General features: G+C 41.7%; 1 protein-coding gene, 1 long non-coding RNA gene and 1 other non-coding gene across 8 annotated transcripts; 1 reads left to right on the forward strand and 2 right to left on the reverse strand.

The window, feature by feature from the left end:
- Positions 1-450: 450 nt before the first annotated feature.
- Positions 451-6,292, reverse strand: LOC103635313 (uncharacterized). Its single transcript, XR_002264126.3, has 6 exons — positions 5,128-6,292; positions 3,901-5,043; positions 2,260-3,812; positions 2,006-2,127; positions 1,667-1,832; positions 451-932 (listed from the first exon to the last, which is right to left on the reverse strand). It is a non-coding gene; the product is annotated as an uncharacterized protein (transcript).
- A 492-nt stretch (positions 6,293-6,784) lies between these two features.
- On the reverse strand, positions 6,785-14,193 carry LOC100384586 (uncharacterized). 6 transcript variants are annotated; one of them, XR_004851809.1, is made up of 11 exons: positions 13,986-14,161; positions 13,740-13,857; positions 12,665-12,796; positions 12,131-12,571; positions 11,989-12,052; positions 11,611-11,750; positions 11,197-11,508; positions 9,010-9,123; positions 8,865-8,904; positions 8,215-8,262; positions 6,789-7,516 (listed from the first exon to the last, which is right to left on the reverse strand). XR_004851809.1 is itself a non-coding variant. In NM_001362414.1 (9 exons), coding segments are annotated over exons 1-9 (1,563 nt in total). In that variant the 5' UTR covers positions 13,988-14,090; the 3' UTR covers positions 6,785-7,210. The 6 variants fall into 6 exon arrangements, 3 of the variants coding, with proteins under 3 accessions (NP_001349343.1, XP_008655330.1, XP_008655331.1); XR_556813.4 differs by having other exon boundaries at positions 8,865-8,907; XR_002263946.3 differs by having other exon boundaries at positions 8,865-9,123.
- LOC103635314 (uncharacterized) lies at positions 7,523-11,197 on the forward strand. Its single transcript, XR_004851959.1, has 4 exons — positions 7,523-8,039; positions 8,132-9,154; positions 9,231-10,708; positions 10,807-11,197. It is a non-coding gene; the product is annotated as an uncharacterized lncRNA (long non-coding RNA).
- Positions 14,194-19,532: the final 5,339 nt, after the last annotated feature.

The raw sequence follows: 19,532 nt of genomic DNA on the forward strand, positions 1-19,532 counted from the left end.
GTCTGATCTACCCTCGTCGACCTAGGTTGTCCTCGTAGATATCGTCTTCCATGTTCTGAACTTGATCCATCGCTCTAACAGTGCCTCACTTTCCTAAAAGGATAGCCTGTAGAGTTGGTTGGAGGCTTGGAGCAGTGATTTTGCAACCACCCATGCTGGTGGGCATTAATGGAGCATGTGCCCAGTTGCCAGTTGGTGCATCCTGTTCACTGCGGAAGGCAGCGCGAGCTCATGGCAAGAAACCGAAGCATCGTTTATATACGAATACTAGGTGCGTGCCCGTGCGTTGCTACGGTAGCTTAAAAATTGGTTCAAAATAGTGATGCAAGAATAACAGGTGCACGTGACAAACAATAGTCAAATACTCGAATGATGTTGATCCAAGAATAACTGTAACATTAACACTTAATACACTGAGGTGCCAACATACGAAGTGAAATGTCAAACAAAGCATTCATGAACAAATTCCTAAGTACAGATCTTTCATCTTCATATCCTATTATGCTATATCTAAAAGTTGTCCCCTTTTCAGATCAAACAAGCACAAATGTACATCTTCACAATGCATTATTCAGATCTCCAAAACGCACGAAACCATATCCTTTGGGCCATCCAGTCATCCTATCAACAACAACATTAGCTCCTCTAACTGAAGGGTACTTAGCTCTGAACACATCTTCCAACATGGAGTCAGTAACACCATGAGCCAAATCACCAACAAATATTGTGTGATCAGAACCACTATCTCCACGCTTATCACCAATGCTAGCAGAAGCCCAGTTCAGCTTAAAAGTTATCTCAACATTCGACATCATCTGCCCATTGAAGTTCATCAGAGTATGTTCTGCAGCACCTCGAGAGGAAAACTCAATAAAACCATAGCCTTCTGAGTGCCCAGTCTGCTTGTTCCGTATAATTTTCACAGAAGCAATCTGCAGTTACTTGAAAGTATCAGGTCAACAAAAATAACTTAACAAAAGTATTAGGATTCCAATTAGACAACAAATATAGTAGATCAACTAAAATATATCCTGAGACTTATATTACTTAATCATTATATTGAACTCCCAATATAGAAGCAAATATAGTAGATCAACAAATATAGAAGCAAAAGCACCTGTCATTCTTGGTATGAGTTTGTTATAAATAAAGAGACATGGTGCTCATCACCGGCCACCCTCAGCAGAGATATAGTCATTAAAAGTTGAAAACAGAAAAAAAACACATTGGCATCTGTGCCTACAGCTTACAATCAGTCATATGCATGGTTCTGGGCCTAAAACCTAACATCTTGGTTTGGTTGAAATATGAAGTAAATATGGAAGGAAGGCGCCCTTAGCTCATCAGGGAATACACTGAACTAAATGATCTAGTATCAAACTCTATAACTATAACAGAAAACACAATAAATAAACAAGAGCATAACAACACCTACAGTCGCGGGCATATCAAAACCAAATTAGCCAAAGCAATCATGCAACAGAGCTCACTCTCAGATTTCCAATGCTTCGGACAAACCATCAATTGTCTCAAGTCCGCCATGCACAACATGACCGCCTACCCGATCAAGGACCAGACAAAAGCTTGTTGATACCACCAAGCAAGTTACAAATCATAGACAATATAATTTCAGAACAGAAGCTTGCTGTAAAAGAAAAACACTGACAGTGTGACTGCTGGGGCCGGGTGCTTGGCGGCGGATGGACAACCACAAGTTGGCGAGAGCGTGCGAGACAGAACAGGACGTGGGTGCGGCTGCTGGCATGAGACAGTGAGAGGGTTACCCCGAGGTTGTTCATCTCCTAGATTTTGTGAACTCCGTACTCCATAGCCTACAAATGGCAGACAATTGATTAGCAATCAAAGAGAACCATTGGGGGATCTAAAAACAGAGGGACTTTCCTGCCAGGAAAGTTATCCATGTGAAAAAAGAGGATGAAACTACCGTCCACATGGAATAAATAATAAATTACAGAAGATAAAGAGGAGCATTACAGAAAAACACCTGATCATGTGGCTAGTAGGAGAATACAATCCCTGTGAGCAAACCAAGCATCCAAGACTTTTCACACCCATTTATTCATGGAGCCATTTAGTGGCGGCCTCTTCGAAGAATTTTAAAAAAAGCTATGGCAAAAACTATTTCATTTAGCAGTTGTATGAAAAATGGTCAATTGATTATTTACAACAAAAATAACATGGTATATCGAAAAGAATTCCATTAACAGAAAGTACACGAACGCATAAATTTCCCTATACCTTTCTTGCTGCTGTTTGTACCATCGCGCAAGCAGGTTTACCTGCTCTTTACACCAACACGCAAGAAGGAAGAAACCTTAGCACTTCATATGTGAGCTAGTGTCGTCGTCACTCTCTATCTGTCTGATGGGCGTTGTTATGAAACAACGGCGTATGACGGTATCAACACATAAACTAATGCCTGCATCTAAGGTTAGATGATTAGATACAAAGTACAAAGGCCCACTATAGTACACCATGGTTTGGGGACCTCTGCCCATGATTTTATATACTATAGGTTTCTCTGTCAAACGAAGGCAATCAAGCATGTTCATGACAATCTGTTTGAACTGATAAATAAACAAGAATAAAACAGCTCCCCCACACAAATGTTTTTGAACTAATCAAGCATCTGGCATAGTATAGGCATGCTCACGTGTACCTTTAAAAAGGAACCTACTTGTTACCCCCCAATACTACATAAGTTTCCCTGTGCAAGAATCTAGCATAATCTGCTACTTGCATCCCTATTTAGCTTACCCATACTTAAGCATCATCGATACAACAACCCATGGCAATCTGCTACTCCAAGGTTTAGACAGACTATCAAGCATACAGAGACATGGCAGTGCCAGACTTGAAGTGAAGTAATGATGGATAGGTTATATTCATATAAATTAGTGTCTGCACCACAGACTTATTTAATTAAAATAAAACCATGAGGAGATCCAACCCTAAGAAAGATCCTATTGGAATCATCAGAACGGAATGGCTACAAGCATATCCCACAAGCAAATATCATTATGCCAATCCTCTATATTAAGGCAGTATGATTTACGATAATACCATTATGCATCAATGAGTCAATCCGAAAATACCATTATGAAGCCATAATATACAATATTAAGGCAGTATGGACAGAACAATGCAAGCAAATATAAGCCTAAGTTAGCACAATGTCAGCATACTCCTCTGCAGCTAGAAGACTACTCTAGAAAAAAAAACTCGTTTCTGCAAATGTCAAATATCCTAGTACCTATGCAGTATAAGATAGTGGAGATAGCTTGCGACATTATCTTTCCAGAAGGCAAGTGCCCCCTAACAGGTATGCTGCTAGTTACTAATTATACAAGGTTATCCTCTATTTAACCATAAGCTGGCCATCAAACAGTGGAAACATGTGTCAGCATCAAGACCACTTTCCCAGAATCCCAGGTACAATGGTAGACAAGCTGATGACAATAGGGTTAGTTTTGCTTAAATAAACCCTACCAAAATCTTGGGTTTGGGTTGGATTAGTCTAGGGCTTGATGATTAGTTTTACATATCCAACATAAGACCAAGGATGTGTGTCTCACTGAGAGGCCACAGGTTCGAAGCAATCTGTATTTGTCGAAGAACAGGTTATCAATTCTCCAAACCACACTTATGAGCCTCCGACAAGCACTGCATCTTCTTATATCTAATATAAAACTAAAAAGGTTTATTAGAAAAGAGACCAGCCTCACCTGCCTCCCGGGGTGGAAGGGGACATCAGGTCCGCCAGTTACCTCGACTGCCACGACTCCAGCAAGCTGCAACACCGCAACCGTAAATAAATTCGTGTTAGTCTATCTAATCATACGAAAGGATGGGTAATCGAAGTTGCAATAGGCAGGTAACCTGGTAGAAGTCAGCGTAGGATAGGACAAGCTTTTATGTTTGACAAGTGCAGTTACCATCCTTGAGACAATAGAAACCTCACCTTTGCTGAAGTATTCATAAGGTACAGATTTGGTTCATATGACAAAATGAGATGAGCGGGAGAAAACAGAATCATCAGACATCAAGCTTACATAGCTAGGATTATAGCAGGGAAGCAATACCAAGCAAAACACAAGCACAAAAGAGAAGATACATTTAGAAACATTATTATTTCACTTAGCTGCTCCTAGAACTTGAGGTCAGATCAGAATGGCATTAATTAATAGCACAAAATGCAGTGTCAAAATACAGAAATGAATGCATTTTAAACATTGAAAACAGCACAGCAGAAGCAGCTAACATCACAGTAAACAAATCAAGTAATACCAGTAAAATTGGAATCGATCTTGATGTGAAGTCACCTGATGGAACCCGCATCCTTAATGTTTCCCAAGGCAGTGTTGAAGGAAACATGATCTGAAAGCACCTTCAAATCAATAAGCATTTCACAAAAAATAGTGCTTGCAAGAAATGAGAGTTCGCAAGTGCCACGAACATAGTATTGAAATAATAGTATTGAAATATTACTGTTCAAATCAGTGATGTTGCTGATAATGCATTTAGTGGGGGCATATTTTCTGGTATAGGCTTTTTAGTTACTCTGGACGAGCTGTATGTTCAGAACAACAACTTCATCGCGTGCTGAGGGTTGCGAAGCAACAACAGAAATTACTGACTGCCGAGGCTCATCTACTCGCTTCAAAAACCTTGCCACAACGATTATGTGCAGTTACCACTCCCTTAGCACCTGCTCCCCTCCTTCTCTACCTTTCCTATATCTTACCAATTACCACTGTCCACTGGAATCCTATAGTTCACACTTCACAGGTTGTATGTAGATTGCATAGTTCACACTTACCAGGACCGATTAGGCGTCCTAATCGTTACCCTAATCATTTAGGTGGAGGTTCCAGTACGGCGCGTTGACGAAGGTGACATTGGAGATGATGATGTTCTCAGAGTAGAGGAGCTCGAGGAGGTGGCCGCGGATGAACTTGAGCTCCTTGGCGTGGAACTTGTCCCACCAGACCTTCCCCTTCCCGTTGATCGTTCCATTTTTGCCTGAAATTTGTGCAGCTCATCAGTCTTCTGCAGCTACCACCTGACCTTGGATACGCTACTCGAAGGCAGGCGCACGTACTGTACCTGTGATGATGACGTCAGTGAGATTGGATCCTCCAATGAAATTGTTGTACCTTGCGCCAGGCTCGTCCCTTCCTCTCCCGTAGGACGGCAGGGGAGCTATGAGGGGCCAATGCTTCATGTCCTACACAAGATACACGAACAGCATAGGGATCACTGGACGGATGCAAATGGTGCAAACAAGATGTGGGTGACAGTAGCAGAACAAATCTAACCAGCATGTCTGCATTATATTGAAACTAAGGAAAAGAGGATCACAACACATGAACTTGGTAAGCCAAGGCTCTACTAACAGGTTGATCAATGGTTGTACTACAAAGTATTCAATGGCCAGTTAGCCAACAACTTCTGCTTTCGGCGTTGCAACCACTGCCAACCTCTGGCGTTGTATGTGCACTATGGGACTTCATTCTCTTTGATTATGCAAAGAAAAACAATGTTAATACTTCTACAAACAAAATGCAACACAAAGCACTCTGCAGGTCCACGCACTTGCCCCACCTAAATCACACACATTATTAGTGTAGTAAAACTCACCTGAAAATGGCCATGATCGATCAATACCAAGCTCAAAAAATGAATCTAGCTTCTACAAAATGGTAAACTTATGCACATCTTTCACTAATTCAACTAATTACATGGCAGCGTGAACCAAAGACCCCAATAACTCTCGAGAATCGAGGTAGTCAAATCACAACATTGCAATCAAAACACCACCCCGCAAATCTCCAAAACCACTGCACCAAGCCACCCCCACCTGATCACCAATGCTGGCTAGATCTTAAGAGATCCACGACAGTAACCGCCAACATCACCCAAATCCCATGCCTAGAACCCGCAGGTAACCAAATCTGACAGCAATTTAGCTCGATCCGAGCACGCCAGAAGCCGACGACCCATACACGGTGCCGTGCAGGCGTGCAGCCCACGCCCACTATAGACCGCGTGAAACCGAGCAGCGGGATCTAGGCGCAAGCGATGCGGACGGGAGAGGAAGGGGGAGGCGCGGACCTTGCGGACATAGTCGTACTCGCTCTCCTTCTCGGAGTCCTCGAAGGTGGTGACGCGGTTGCCGTACGCCATGGTCGCCGACGGCGAGAAGGGTCCTCGGCGTCGGCCTAGGTCGGATCGCAGAGAGCATCACAACGGGGAGCGATCAGGTTGGCACCGGTGGTCATCGAATCCCCCTCGCCTCCCGATAGGATGTCGCGTGCCTGGACGCGCGGGGTCGCCGGCTGGAGGGTTCGGGGCTAGGGTGCGCGTGGCGAGGAGCCAGAGTAGATCTGAGCGATGCGGGGACGAGAAGAGATCGGGGAAGGAGCGCGCATATTGTGTGCGGTGGAGGCGAAGCTGTGTGCGGCGTGGTTTGAGGAGGCGGTTGGAAGCGCGGCGGGGTTTCCGGAGGTCGGACGGGCGGACGGGCGGAGGTGGGGAGCGGCTCCGCAGGCGGGGTGCGGGTGGAGGCGGGTTCCGCGGCGGGGAAGACGCGGGATTCGTGGTGCTTGAGGTGCGGGCGGCGTGCGGGTGGGATTGGTCGCGGCGGGGTTGCGGGCGGCCGCAGCGGGATTGCGGGCGGGAGGGCGGTTCGTGGGATTGCGGGCGGGCGGGCGTAGAGGCGGGAGCAGTCTACATTTGGTTCTTAATAGTTGTAGAGATACATACGATACACCTGACCAAGACGAATTTTATACATGCTACGGTAGAATGTTGTCCCTGAGCGCCAAATATGTTTTTACCAGAAGAGCTAGAGATAGGGGGTGTTTGAATGCACTAGAACCAATAGTTTGTTGGCTAAAAAATGCTACTAAAATTAGCTAACTAACAAATAACTAGCTAATTGTTAGCTAAATTGCTAAAATTAGCTAATAGCTGAACAGATATAATGTTTGGTTGTCTTCAGCTAATTTTAGCAGCTAACTAGGCTCTAGTGCATTCAAACACCAAAATAGACTACCTACACAAAGCAGTTAGATGCTATATGGCGATGTGGCACCCCACAATCGACTGAGGGCCGGAATGGAGCCGTAGCCTGAATAGTAAGTTTCTACTGTATAACTTCAAACTCTTAAAGCAAGCCGACTCCGCCTTACAGCCTCAATGTGGTGTCCGCTGTCCATGTGGAGCAAGCTCCAGACGACCTCTTTGCCTTCTCCTCGGTGAGGAACTTGCCGCAGTCCGCGCCCTTCACAGTGAACTCCGTCAACAGCTCCTCAACGAGTTTCTTCAGTGACTGCTTGAACCTCACCGAGCAGCTCGTGTCGCCTTCATCAACGTCCTGCACTCCATCGCCCGATAGGCATCCAACCTGGGCACCGTCCAGGTAGGCTCTGCAAGCGACAAGGATGTTGCGCCCATGCTGGCGGAAATGGCCAGCAACGAAATCCTCGAAGTTCTGCAGGCAGTTACATCCACGTTAGACCTGCATGTGCCGAGGCTGTATATGAAAGCATAGACAGCTACAAACAGAACGGTAGTTTTATCACAACAGGTACTATACTACAAATTAAGCCGGCCATGTTCCAGCCAGGGGCGGATATTGGGCCTGGGCCACCTGGGCCGTGGCCCGGGTCGTAGCCCAATTTTTTTTAATATATATAGTAGAGATTTTGGGGAAAAAAAACCCTAACAGTTCATCCGTGTGTGCCCAGCCGTCACGCGCCGCGACCCGCGAGAGCAGTAGCCGCGTAGAGCATCAGTAGCACGCCGCACCGCACGTCGGCACGTGAGCTCTGTGCGACTGCAAGTCTGCAACTGCAGCAACCAGCAAGCACGCCGGCCAGCCAGGGAGCTGCCCATGCCCAGCGGCCACTAGACAGCACTGCAGCAGTGCAGCTGCAGGCCTGCAGGCGCAGGGCATAGGACGCCAGGGCGGTACTGCGCGCCAGCGGCTAGCTTGCCAGGTCCCATCCTCCCAGGTGCGTCGTGCGTCTCATCTTCTCAGATTTTTTAATAATTAAACAGCCAGCTAAATACTAGATTGTTAAATACTTAAATGTTTCTGTGACAGATAGTAGATTGAAATTAAAATCCAAAATCAAAGAATGAAGAGGACAAAAACATTGAGATCGTTTTATTGTCCGGCTCCTACACCTTTGATACGAACTGATTCATCAACACCAAACCAACCTTCCCAAGAACCTGTTATAGAATCAGAAACATTAGGTGTTGAGGAGGGACAAGCATCATTAGAGACAGAAGGTAGCAATGCAAATGAATCGGTGGGTTTAAGAGATAGCAATATCAATAATGTCGATCAAGTTATAGCCGATCCTGGTCTTCGCATGCCAATTGAGCAAATTGATGCAAACATTAGGGATGCTGTCAGAAGAGCATATATTGCGAAGGGTCCATGCCAACCAAAAGGTCATAAGTATCCTAAAAGAATGATAGGCAATCGCAATAGGTCTTTTCATGATGAATGGTATGTAAATAATCCATGGTTGGAGTATAGCATTGCTAAGGATGCGGCCTTTTGTTTTTATTGCTACCTTTTTAAACAACCAAGAGCTGAAAATTATGGTGTTGATGCCTTCACGGTTGTTGGGTTTCGTCGATGGAAAGATGGACGTGAAACCATTGGAGCTCATGGTAATGGCATAGATCACAATAAGTCTAGAAGGTCCTATGAGGACTACAAAAATCAGAGGCAAAGTGTGTCTCATGTGATGAATCGAGGGGGTAAAAAGATGGAGGAGGAATATAAAGGCCGTTTGCTTGTCATATTGGGAGTTGTAAGATACCTTTTATTGCAAGCACTTGCTTTTCGTGGACATGATGAATCTTCTACCTCAAGCAATAAGGGAAACTTTTTAGAGTTGCTACAGTGGTACAAAGACAAGGATAAAAATGTAGCAAATTTGCTTCGTACTAATCAGATGACTTCACCTGATATCCAAAAAGACATTTGTAGAGCTTGTGCAGAGCAAACCACCAAAGCTATTATTTCGGATATTGGGAATAGAAACTTTTCCATTCTTGTTGATGAGGCTCGAGATGCTTCTATCAAGGAGCAAATGGCGGTTGTTTTGAGGTTAGTATATAATTGAATGGTTGCTATTTTTTTGTCAATGCCAAATTTTTAACCATGCATCTATTCTTTTCTTTAGGTATGTCAACGAACGAGGTGAAGTGATTGAGAGATTTATTGGGTTACAAGAGGTACCCGACACTACATCATCCGCTCTAAAAGTTGCTTTGGATGGTATGTTTTCTTTCTATGGATTGTCAATGGATAGATTACGAGGACAAGGTTATGATGGGGCATCAAACATGAGAGGTGAATTTCATGGGTTGCAAAGAAGAATATTAGATGAGAGTCCATATGCTTTTTACATACATTGCTTTGCACACCAATTGCAATTAGTGGTTGTTTCAGTTGCTAAGTGTTGCGCTTCTGTATTTGATTTCTTCCAAACGTGCAACTTGATTGTGAATAGTGTTAATGCTTCTTGTAAGAGAAGGGATCAATTGGCTCAACAACACCATGCCAAACTTGTGAACATGTTGGAAAGGGGGGAAATTTTTTCAGGTAGAGGGAAAAATCAAGAAACCAACCTAGCACGACCTGGGGATACTCGATGGGGTTCACATCATAAAACTTTATGTCGTATTGTTCTCATGTGGGATGCTATTCTAGAGGTACTAGAGATTGTGGCTGATGATGGCTCTAATGGGGATAAGAAATATATGGCTTCTGGTTTGTTGAAACAAATGGAGAGCTTTGAATTTGTGCTTATTCTGCATCTCATGATGAGGTTATTAGGCAAGACTAATGATTTGTCACAATGTTTGCAAAGAAAAGATCAGAATATTGTCCTTGCTGTTGGATTGATTGGAGCCACATTGCGGAATATTAGTGAAGTACGTGATAGTGGATGGGAAGAATTGTTTGAGGAGGTAAAGACCTTTTGTAACCAACACAACATTATTTTACCAAAGATGGATGATACAATTACTGTCCGAGGTCGCTCAAGGGGGCGTGGAGGTCAATTAGTGACTTACTATCATCATTTCAAAAATGAGATATTTATTGTTGTGTATGATCAAGTTATTGTGGAATTAAACAATCGTTTCACTGAAAGATCTACTCAATTATTGAGATGCATTTCGTGTCTAGATCCAAGAAATTCATTTGCCAGCTATGATAAAGCTCAGCTGATAGAATTGGCTAAGATTTATTCTGCAGACTTCACTCAATATGACATCTTGATCCTTAGAGACCAACTCGATATATTTATTGTTGATGTGAGGGGTAATTCTGATTTTGCAAATTGTGAAGACCTTGGTAATCTGGCTATTAAGGTGGTGCAAACCGAGAGACACCTAGTTTTTGCATTGGTTTATCGTCTCATTGAATTAGCCTTAATTTTGCCTGTTGCAACTGCCACGGTTGAAAGAGCCTTCTCAGCTATGAAAATCATCAAGACAGAATTGAGAAATAAGATGGGAAATGATTGGTTAAATCATAGAATGGTATGCTATATAGAAAGAGATATCTTTGCAAGAATTCAAAGTGATGATATTTTATATCATTTTCAAGAATTGAAGAGTCGTATGAAAAAGCTACCTCCGCAAAGTTCAAGTGGTATATTTTTGTGCTCACTTAGACATTTTTGCATTCATTAGTTATATTGTCATGTTGTATCTCTCATTTTATACAAATATTTAATTTGCAATGTGTAGGTTCAAATTCACGTGCTAATGTTGATGAAGTTATTAGAGGCGGGGAAGGACCAAATCATCTCTAATTAGGTACTTTTAAATTTTTTATCAAGTTTATTGTACTTTTAGATGCTGAATTGAAGTAAATACTATCTTAGTCTATGTTTGTGGTATATTTTGTTTTAGCGGTATATTTAGCCGCATAATATATTATGGGCTGTTTGAAGTAACCTTCAAATTTTATGGAGTGGCCCGGGACGTTAATTTTATATAGCTCCGCCACTGGTTCCAGCAGTATAACTATAGCCCCATGTTAAGCAAGCAGCTGCCCCCAGTTTGCCATTGTTATATTGGGCTTCGAAAAGCAAGTAGTATTTCCCCCATAACTAGAACAATAACATGGGCATATACCTTTGGTGGATTTCGAAGAGAATACAACATCGTCCTGCAGGATAGCAGGAACGTGTCCTCGTTATATGCCAGCGATTTCTTCTCCCCGTGAGCCGTGTTAGCATGCATAGCGTAGCCAGGCTCGTTGAAAAAGGGCTTTGCGTTCAAAACCAAAGCCTGGATAGAGACCAGGACCTGCAGCATAGTTGAATTGGCCGGATTCCACTTCTCACATCCGCTGCCGTCCCAGGTGTTGAGGAGGCTAAGGCACACCTTCCCGCAATCATACAGGTTTGGATTAAGCCGCAAACCACCAGCACGGTAATTCACCATCTGCATAGAACCGAACGGTCATCCCATGATCCTTGAAGCAAACTGAAGGAACAAGGGAAATGATTAGTTGATACACAAGTGCTGAAGTCAAGAAAATATTACCGGTGGGACATTTGGATACCGAGGAGGAAAGTATATGTCAAAGAAGAAGAGCCCGTCATGGTAAGGAGTCCCAGCCGGTCCCATAATGACACCTCTAAGCAGGTCCATTCTATCCTCATATGCCCTCACAAATATAGTATCTATTCAATTCGGTGAGAAGTACAAATTAGAATGTTCTCTTGAAAGCAGACAAGTGAAATTATAATCATTTTCTTGGCCATTATGAATAGAACCTTCTAAGTTCTAAAAACGGCAAGAAGATGTTCTCAATACAAAAGAAGCATTTCAAATGACAAAGGCAAGGTTGCACCAAGTGTGTTACTATTCAGTAATGCGGACAATCATAAAATCACGGTATAGTAAGCAACAGATCCCTACCTGGCAAATCTCTCTCTAGGACTTTCCACTCATGCTGTATACGTTTCACCCAGTCTTTTGATGGCTGTGAAAATAACTTTTTGAGAACTGAACTGAACTAAGACAATAAATGATAGTAAGGGCAGAGCAAAAAAAATGATACCTTTTTTACCACCTGAACCTTTCTCGACGTTGGCTTTGAATAATAATGATCACTATGATCATCAACAGTATCAAATCGTTTGAAGGCCTTGTATTTTTCTTCGATTTTATCATCTACAACCTTAGTGGGTTTGGTCTTATTTGCAATATCAATAGCAGTCTTCTGCATCCATGGTAAAGAAACCTCCAGAACAGGTGGAGCATGGAGGTTATCAAACTTGGCAGACAAACCAAATTTAAACTCACTTTCAATAAGCAGAGCATCATAACCATCAACCTCAAACTCATCTTCATCATACATATAGTCTTCAAATCCCGCATAGGGACAGTCATCAGAATAGTTGTAAACTGCCTCATCTTGAAACACTTTCAGGTCAACACAGGAATCGATATATTTTGAAGCATATGTGCTTGGGCCAGCGATGTCCTGAACCCAACCACTCTGAATTTATATACACACAGAAAAGAATCTCTCTGAGCTTGCACGGTATAAAAGCAAATAATATGAGAAAGAAAAAGATACGAGGGAATTTACCTTGGCATGCTTTGGCCAATCCATAGGGCATACAACAGTTTGCTTATTCTTGTCCAATGGTGCTTTATCACCAATAATTATGACTCCATCAGGATCATCATCATCAATTTCAATTACTTCTTGAGGGACAACCTATTGTTCAAGCAAGCACAAATTTCAGAAGAAAATGCATCAATTAGTAGTTTATAGAACTGCAATTCAGTTCTGCAAGCAACACTCTTTCGATACAGTATAATTGTAACATGAAACATGCTCAGAAGCTATTGATTTTCCATAATAAAAGAAGAGCATTTGTTTGTCATAATTTACCTAAAGAACAAAAATTATGCCACATGTAATGATTCATGAAGACATTTATGACAGTTTTAAAAGGGATATGAGATCATAAAAGGGAACAATCCAGCAGCTATGAACTTTTGACCTCATATATGCACTTGACACATGCCAATCAGCCAATGCCATTGTCAATTGGTTATTGTGTCAATCGCACCATGCGTCCATGCCTATGTTTCTGACTATGGCAGAAATGCGTCTATTAGTCAACACTTGGTAGATAAAACGAAAAGGCACAAAATGGAAGAAATACAAAGGAGAGCTCTGCATAACCCCCTATGTGGTCAATTGGATTTTGGAGGGCTACTAAATGCAGAGTTTAAAGGTAGACCTCCAAATAATTTCCTTTTTCTGACAATCTTTCTACTCCTTCCGTTCCAAATTACAAGACATTCTGGCTTTTCAAGATTCATAGCTTTTGCTATACGCCTAGAAGAAGCTAAGAGTTCTGATTCACACAAATTCATTCAGGGAGTCGGTGTTTTTTTTTCTAGAGAACAAACTAGAATTCTTTTAATTTCACTAGTTCATACTTCCATGGTTGACTATTACACCGATAAGATGGACTGCCAAATCAACACTTCACAACACATCACACTTGATTCAAATATATGACACATGAATTAACTTATCAACTGCAACCTGCCATTATATAACCATCAGGCCATATCAGAATTCACTACCAATTTCAAGGTATCCAAAACTTACGCGCAGTGAACAAAGGATGCGATATTGACATCACCTGGCTCCGCTTCCTCTTGTGGTGGCCGGAGGCCCACCCCGCAGCCGCGGCGGTGGCCGAAGACACCTCAACCACGTCGGGGTCATCGAACGACGAACTGCCCGCGCAGAGGTAACTCCTGGGACGGGTACCAGATCGGCAGACAAATAAATCCGCGTCAGAACTGAAGGAAGGGAGCGAGACGGGACGAGATGAGGAGCCAAATAAGATGAGAGGCCATATATATCGGCGGTGGGAGTGACTCACATCGGGGGCGCAGCAACGCGATCGCCGCCGATGGGCACGGCAGGCGGTCACCGTTAGGGTTCCGGCGAGGACGCGAGGTGGGTGGGGCCGTGAGGGAGGAGGGTCTGGGTGGAGGAGTGCGGCGGTGGAAACTGAGCAGAGGAGATTTCTTCTTATACAGAAAAATGTAATTTTCGACGAGGAAGGACCGACCCGGAGGAGTAACGCCAGAAAAGCGGTACGGATTTTGCGATTTATTTTAAGGCCCAGTGCGCAGTGGGCTGTGGGCGGCCTCCCTTAGCTTTTTGCGTTAGCTGATTTGATGATCATGTAACTAGGGAGTAATCCTCTTATTATTTAAACTAGGTGAACGTCCGTGCGTTGCTACGGAGTGAATATATTATGATAAGATACACTAAAATTTTAAAAATAATTGTTATTTTATGTTTGTTAGTATCTTTTTAAAAGTTAAGAATTTTTACATACATTAAAAGCATTTCACATCAAACAAATCCATTACGTGTAGTAAAATGCAATGCTTATCGGCCACTAAGTAATCTCCTTGGCAATGATCAGCAACCAGCTTGGCTAAGATAGAAAAATAACAAGTAGAAAGTTATAATACAAGATATCATGCATTGCAACTGACACATGTAAGTCCACCAAATAGGTTTGTTACAAGAAAACAAAACTTGATGCAACTCGCAGATGAATCAACAATAGTGCACGTCAAATCAAAATTAAAAAAATCAAGTGTTTTTATTTTGGATCACAATATCTTGAAAGTGGAGCTACACCAGGTTGGTCTACAAGTTGAGAAGAAAATAAATCAGAGCTTGCCAAGAATATCAAGTTCCTCACCAGTGGGAGAATTCAGCCTAAAATCTTGCCTGCACTGGATTTTCTCTACAGAAGTACAACACACTTAAGTCAGGTTAGTGTTCAAGAATTATTGATACCACTGAACTACAATATATTTAGCCTGATAAATGAGATGGTTGTCCTTTACATAAACTTTCAGATAACCAAAAGTAAGATAAAATAACACACAACTCAACCATGTTTCCATATCAGATATTAACATGGACCTTCACAAATATAAACACAAAGTTATTGCGATTCATTGTTATATTCAAGTCACCAATAGATGAGCACGTACAGAGCTTTCTAAAATAAGGCATTCCAGAAGATACTTCACAACACCATATCCAACTGCCTCTGAAGTATGCTCTAATTCCTCATCCGTCCAGTCAACAATAATTTTGCCTGAACAAAATAATGTGATCATATTTACCTGAAGATTAATAATAAGGTTCCAAAATAATCCAGTTGGTCTACAAGTTGAGAAGAAAATAACTCAGAGCTTGCCAGGAATCTCAAGTTCCTCACCAGTGGGAGAATTCAGCCTAAAATCTTGCCTGCACTGGATTTTCTCTACAGAAGTACAACACACTTAAGTCAGGTTAGTGTTCAAGAATTTTTGGTACAACTGAACTACAATATATTTAGCCTGATAAATGAGATGGTTGTCCTTTACATAAACTTTCAGATAACCAAAAGTAAGATAAAATAACACACAACTCAACCATGTTTCCATATCAGATATTAACTTACAGAGCTTTCAAGATACTTCACAACACCATATCCAACTGCCTCTGAAGTATGCTCTAATTCCTCATCCGTCCAGTCAACAACAATTTTGCCTGAACAAAATAATGTGATCATATTTACCTGAAGATTAACAATAAGGTTCCAAAATAATCCAGTTTTTCAGTTTCTGTGAGTCGTTGTAGTTCTGATTTGCTTCGAGATTTAGCCTCATCAGGTAGCTCTACCAATCGAACAACCTCGGTACTACGGGTTTGGAACCGCTTGCGATCTGAACCATACTAAATGGAAAACACCTTGGTGCCACTCCATGCTTACATTGAAAACATGTCAAAGTGATGCTGCTGACCAACATCTATGAAAGTTGCCTAGAGGGGGGTGAATAGGCAAGTTAAAACTTTTTCAACAAAAACTAGAAGCAAACTGGGTAAAACTGAATTGATCTCGAAATTCACCCGGTTAACTTTGGAAATGAGATGTTCTAAATGATCCACAGGGTTCAAAGTAGTAGATCTGAGAAGGGCACTTCTCAAAATCCACACACTAAAAAGATATAAACAAATCTTTCACGGAATGGTGAGAGAACGAAGAACACGAATAAGCACAATGAACAAGAACACAAGAGACACAAGATTTATCCCGAGGTTCGGTCACACCACCAAGGTGCCCTACTTCCTCGTTGAGGCGCCCAAAAAGAGCCGGGTCTCTTTCAACCCTAATCCCCCCTTTGCCGACCACAAAGGTCAAGCCCACACACTAATCTTTGCTCAAACGAGCGAGTAATACAAACTTTCTTGTGGTCTTCCACAAGATTTGGAGACTCACAAGAGACACCTAGTCGTCTAGGAGCTAGAAGCTCCAAGAGTAATGAATCCACAAAGAACTCGATGTAGTACCAAAGCTCAAATGAAGAAGAGCAAGAGAGATTTGGAGATGAAGCACAAAAACCGCAGCTCTCAAACTCACTCAAAGATTTCTCTCCAAAGATTTGAAATGGGAGAGGCAAGAGATGTGTGGGAGAGAGTGGGCGGTGTTCTTCAAGTTAGAAATGGAGTTTGGGTCGTGCTCTTATGTTGGGAGAAAGGTAGGAGTGAGTATATATAGGTGGGGCTTCAAAACTAGCCGTTGGACTCATTTTGGCTGTGGAGGACCGGTTGAACCGCCCCTAGGACCGGTTCAACCGCCTGGGGCAGGCTGACAGTCAGTCTGCCAGTCAGACTGGAAGACTGCAGGTCAAACTGCAAAAACAGGTCCTGACACCGGTTGAACCGCCCCTAGGACCGGTTCAACCGCCTGGGGGTCAGACTGGCAGTCAGTCTGCCAGTCAGGAGGTCAGACCGGTCAGTTGACCCTGACACCGGTTGAACCTCCCCTAGGACCGGTTCAACCGGTTTTGACCAGCGAGGTCCGGGAAAAAATCCCCGGCTGAACTTTCCCTGGACACCGGTTGAACCTCTTTGGACCCCGGTTGAACTTGCCCTGGACCCCGGTTGAACCTGCCTGGACCCCAGTTGAAGTTGAAGTTCAGCTGGAGTTGAGAAAGCTCAACACAGCTGAAGTTCAGCTCAGCTGCAGCTGAAGAAGCTCAGCTGCTTTTCAACAAGAACACTCTAGGTTTCTCAAACCTAACCATGGTCAACCATAGAATGTTAAGGGGATTTTTGCTTTTCAAAAATAGCTTTTGAATATAGAGGTTTGAGCTTTGGCAAACACCAACCTTCTTTTTGGATCCCCCTTTATAGTACGACGATTCCTATACTCAAGTTAAATAAAATTAATTAAGTAAACTCCTTGAGTCATTGGTGTCTCATGTGTGATTTCTCCATGGCATTGCTTCATAAGGATCACAAACATCTTTGTCTCACCTTTTGAAGCAAACACAAATCGAGCCTGTGACTTGTGCCATTTCACCATATATGAGTTCAAATCATGGCTTCAAGTCACCTTACTGATGCATCAACATGTTGTAACACTTCATAGCTGATTAGTTCATCGACTTAGTGCAAGTACTCTCTTCTTCACCTTAGCCATGGTACCTCGGTCTACAAGCCATCGTTTGGCCTTCACCTTCGCTTAGTTCCTCGAATCCCTTTCCTTGCTATCTTCACCCTATCAAGACATTCTTGAGTCACATCCTATTGAGCATCCATTGAGAGAATCATTTCTTCAATATTGTGAACTTTGCTTGAATGTCATCTAGATATAACTGCTAAGATCAATCAAGCTCTAGTTTGATTCTCATATATTCATATATGGACTAATAGTAATATGGTCAAGCCAATTCACGATTCCTCATTACTTATTCACTTTGGCTTGATCAATCCTCTTAATCACTTCAACCTCTATTATGATCATATTTATGCATAGTGATTTCTCAGGACTTGTCCATATATTCAAACCAATATAGAGACCATATTATATCCATTTGCATTGTCTCATTGGTTATTTGACCTTGTGTTGAACCTTGTTCACTGATCATTATACACTATTCAAGTATGTTCATCATACTGAATTTCCTGTTCAACACTTAGCAAACTTGTTAGACCTTTAAATGTGTTGTTATACAAATCACCAAAACTCACAAAAGGGATGAATGCACTTTCAATCTCCCCCTTTTTGGTGATTGATGACAACACATTTAAAGCTTACATAAGATTTGATAAATAAGATTTTGAATCCTATGATATAGTTTCCTCCCCCTAAATATGTGCATTTCAGAAAATACCAATTTTGTACTCAAATGCCAAAACCACATATTTGGGTCAAAGAGTGAAGACAACTTATATCATACTATTCATAGGGTGCTTTGTGTCATAAATAAACGTGATGCTCATGACATATTATGCACTCATCAATTTCCTTCATCTTATGTTTTACTTATGATTCAACCCCCTTTTGTCAATTATTTCTCCCCCTTTTCAAAAGTCTTCTTACACTTAGTTACATAAGACTAAAGGTAAGCTTTAATGCACAATTTCTCCCCCTTTGTCATAAATCTCCAAAAAAAGATATAAAGAATATAAAGGGTAGAAATTATGATTAATCAAGATTTGAACACACTATCATGAAAAGGGTCCTTATATGGCACAAAGGTAATGGAGAAGTGTCATAAGTGATGTACCTTTGCATTTTACCTTTTCAAAGGGGTGTTCCACACTTGTGTTGTATTTAGAGTTCATTTTGCAATCTCTTGTTGGCATAATTGTGACATAGGTCCAAGATATCAAATGAATATTGTCATACTAATTGAAAGATAAATCTTGATACCTGGATTCTAGATATCACCTAGCATTTTCTTATCATAACAAGAGGCAGCATGAAAATTGCACAAGTATGAATTATACAACTAGTGATCATGTACGAAAAATATCAATTGAAAACCACCAATTGATACAATTTGATAGATAATCAGATCACTAATTGCATATTACACTAAGTTCTCCTCAAGTTTTAGTGCACACATATATATGAATTCAATTGATACCTGTTGAGAGTACTTATTTGCAACTTAAAGTACTATTGGCATAAAAGGAGTATCAATTGAACATAATCATGCAACATAAGAAACATGTGCACTATTTAATCAATTAAGTTCTAGACAGGAGAATCTATAAGCTATATGCTACTTCAGATATTTGTAATCCAAAAAGATGTGATACATATTTACCAATTTTAGATGACGTTGGAGTAGCATATACAAGAGAAACTCATTCTCTTATGAAATGTATAGAAGATACATTTATTGGAGCAAAGAATCTTTGATACCCATCAAAATTTGCAGTGGAAGCGATTGTCTTTGCTTAAAGATTCCTTTCTAATTTGAGACTACACACATAATAGACTTGAAAATGAAGTTAGTCTCAAAGATTCAAATTATAGATCATTCTCCCCCTAAATGTGTGCATACAAGTGATGAATACTTGTTTAGCTTATGCACTTGGACTTGTGAGGCCAGGGGAT

This window comes from Zea mays, chromosome 8 (genome assembly GCF_902167145.1).
Source record: "Zea mays cultivar B73 chromosome 8, Zm-B73-REFERENCE-NAM-5.0, whole genome shotgun sequence".
In the NCBI taxonomy this organism is placed as follows: domain Eukaryota; kingdom Viridiplantae; phylum Streptophyta; class Magnoliopsida; order Poales; family Poaceae; genus Zea; species Zea mays.

What these genes read in the sequence shown, in the direction of transcription:
- LOC100384586 (NM_001362414.1), bottom strand. An exon ending in ATTGGCCAAAGCATGCCAAG is followed by an intron (nt 12,572 to 12,664) that starts GTAAATTCCCTC and finishes ATATAAATTCAG; the next exon opens with AGTGGTTGGGTTCAGGACAT. An exon ending in AGGTTCAGGTGGTAAAAAAG is followed by an intron (nt 12,053 to 12,130) that starts GTATCATTTTTT and finishes TTATTTTCACAG; the next exon opens with CCATCAAAAGACTGGGTGAA.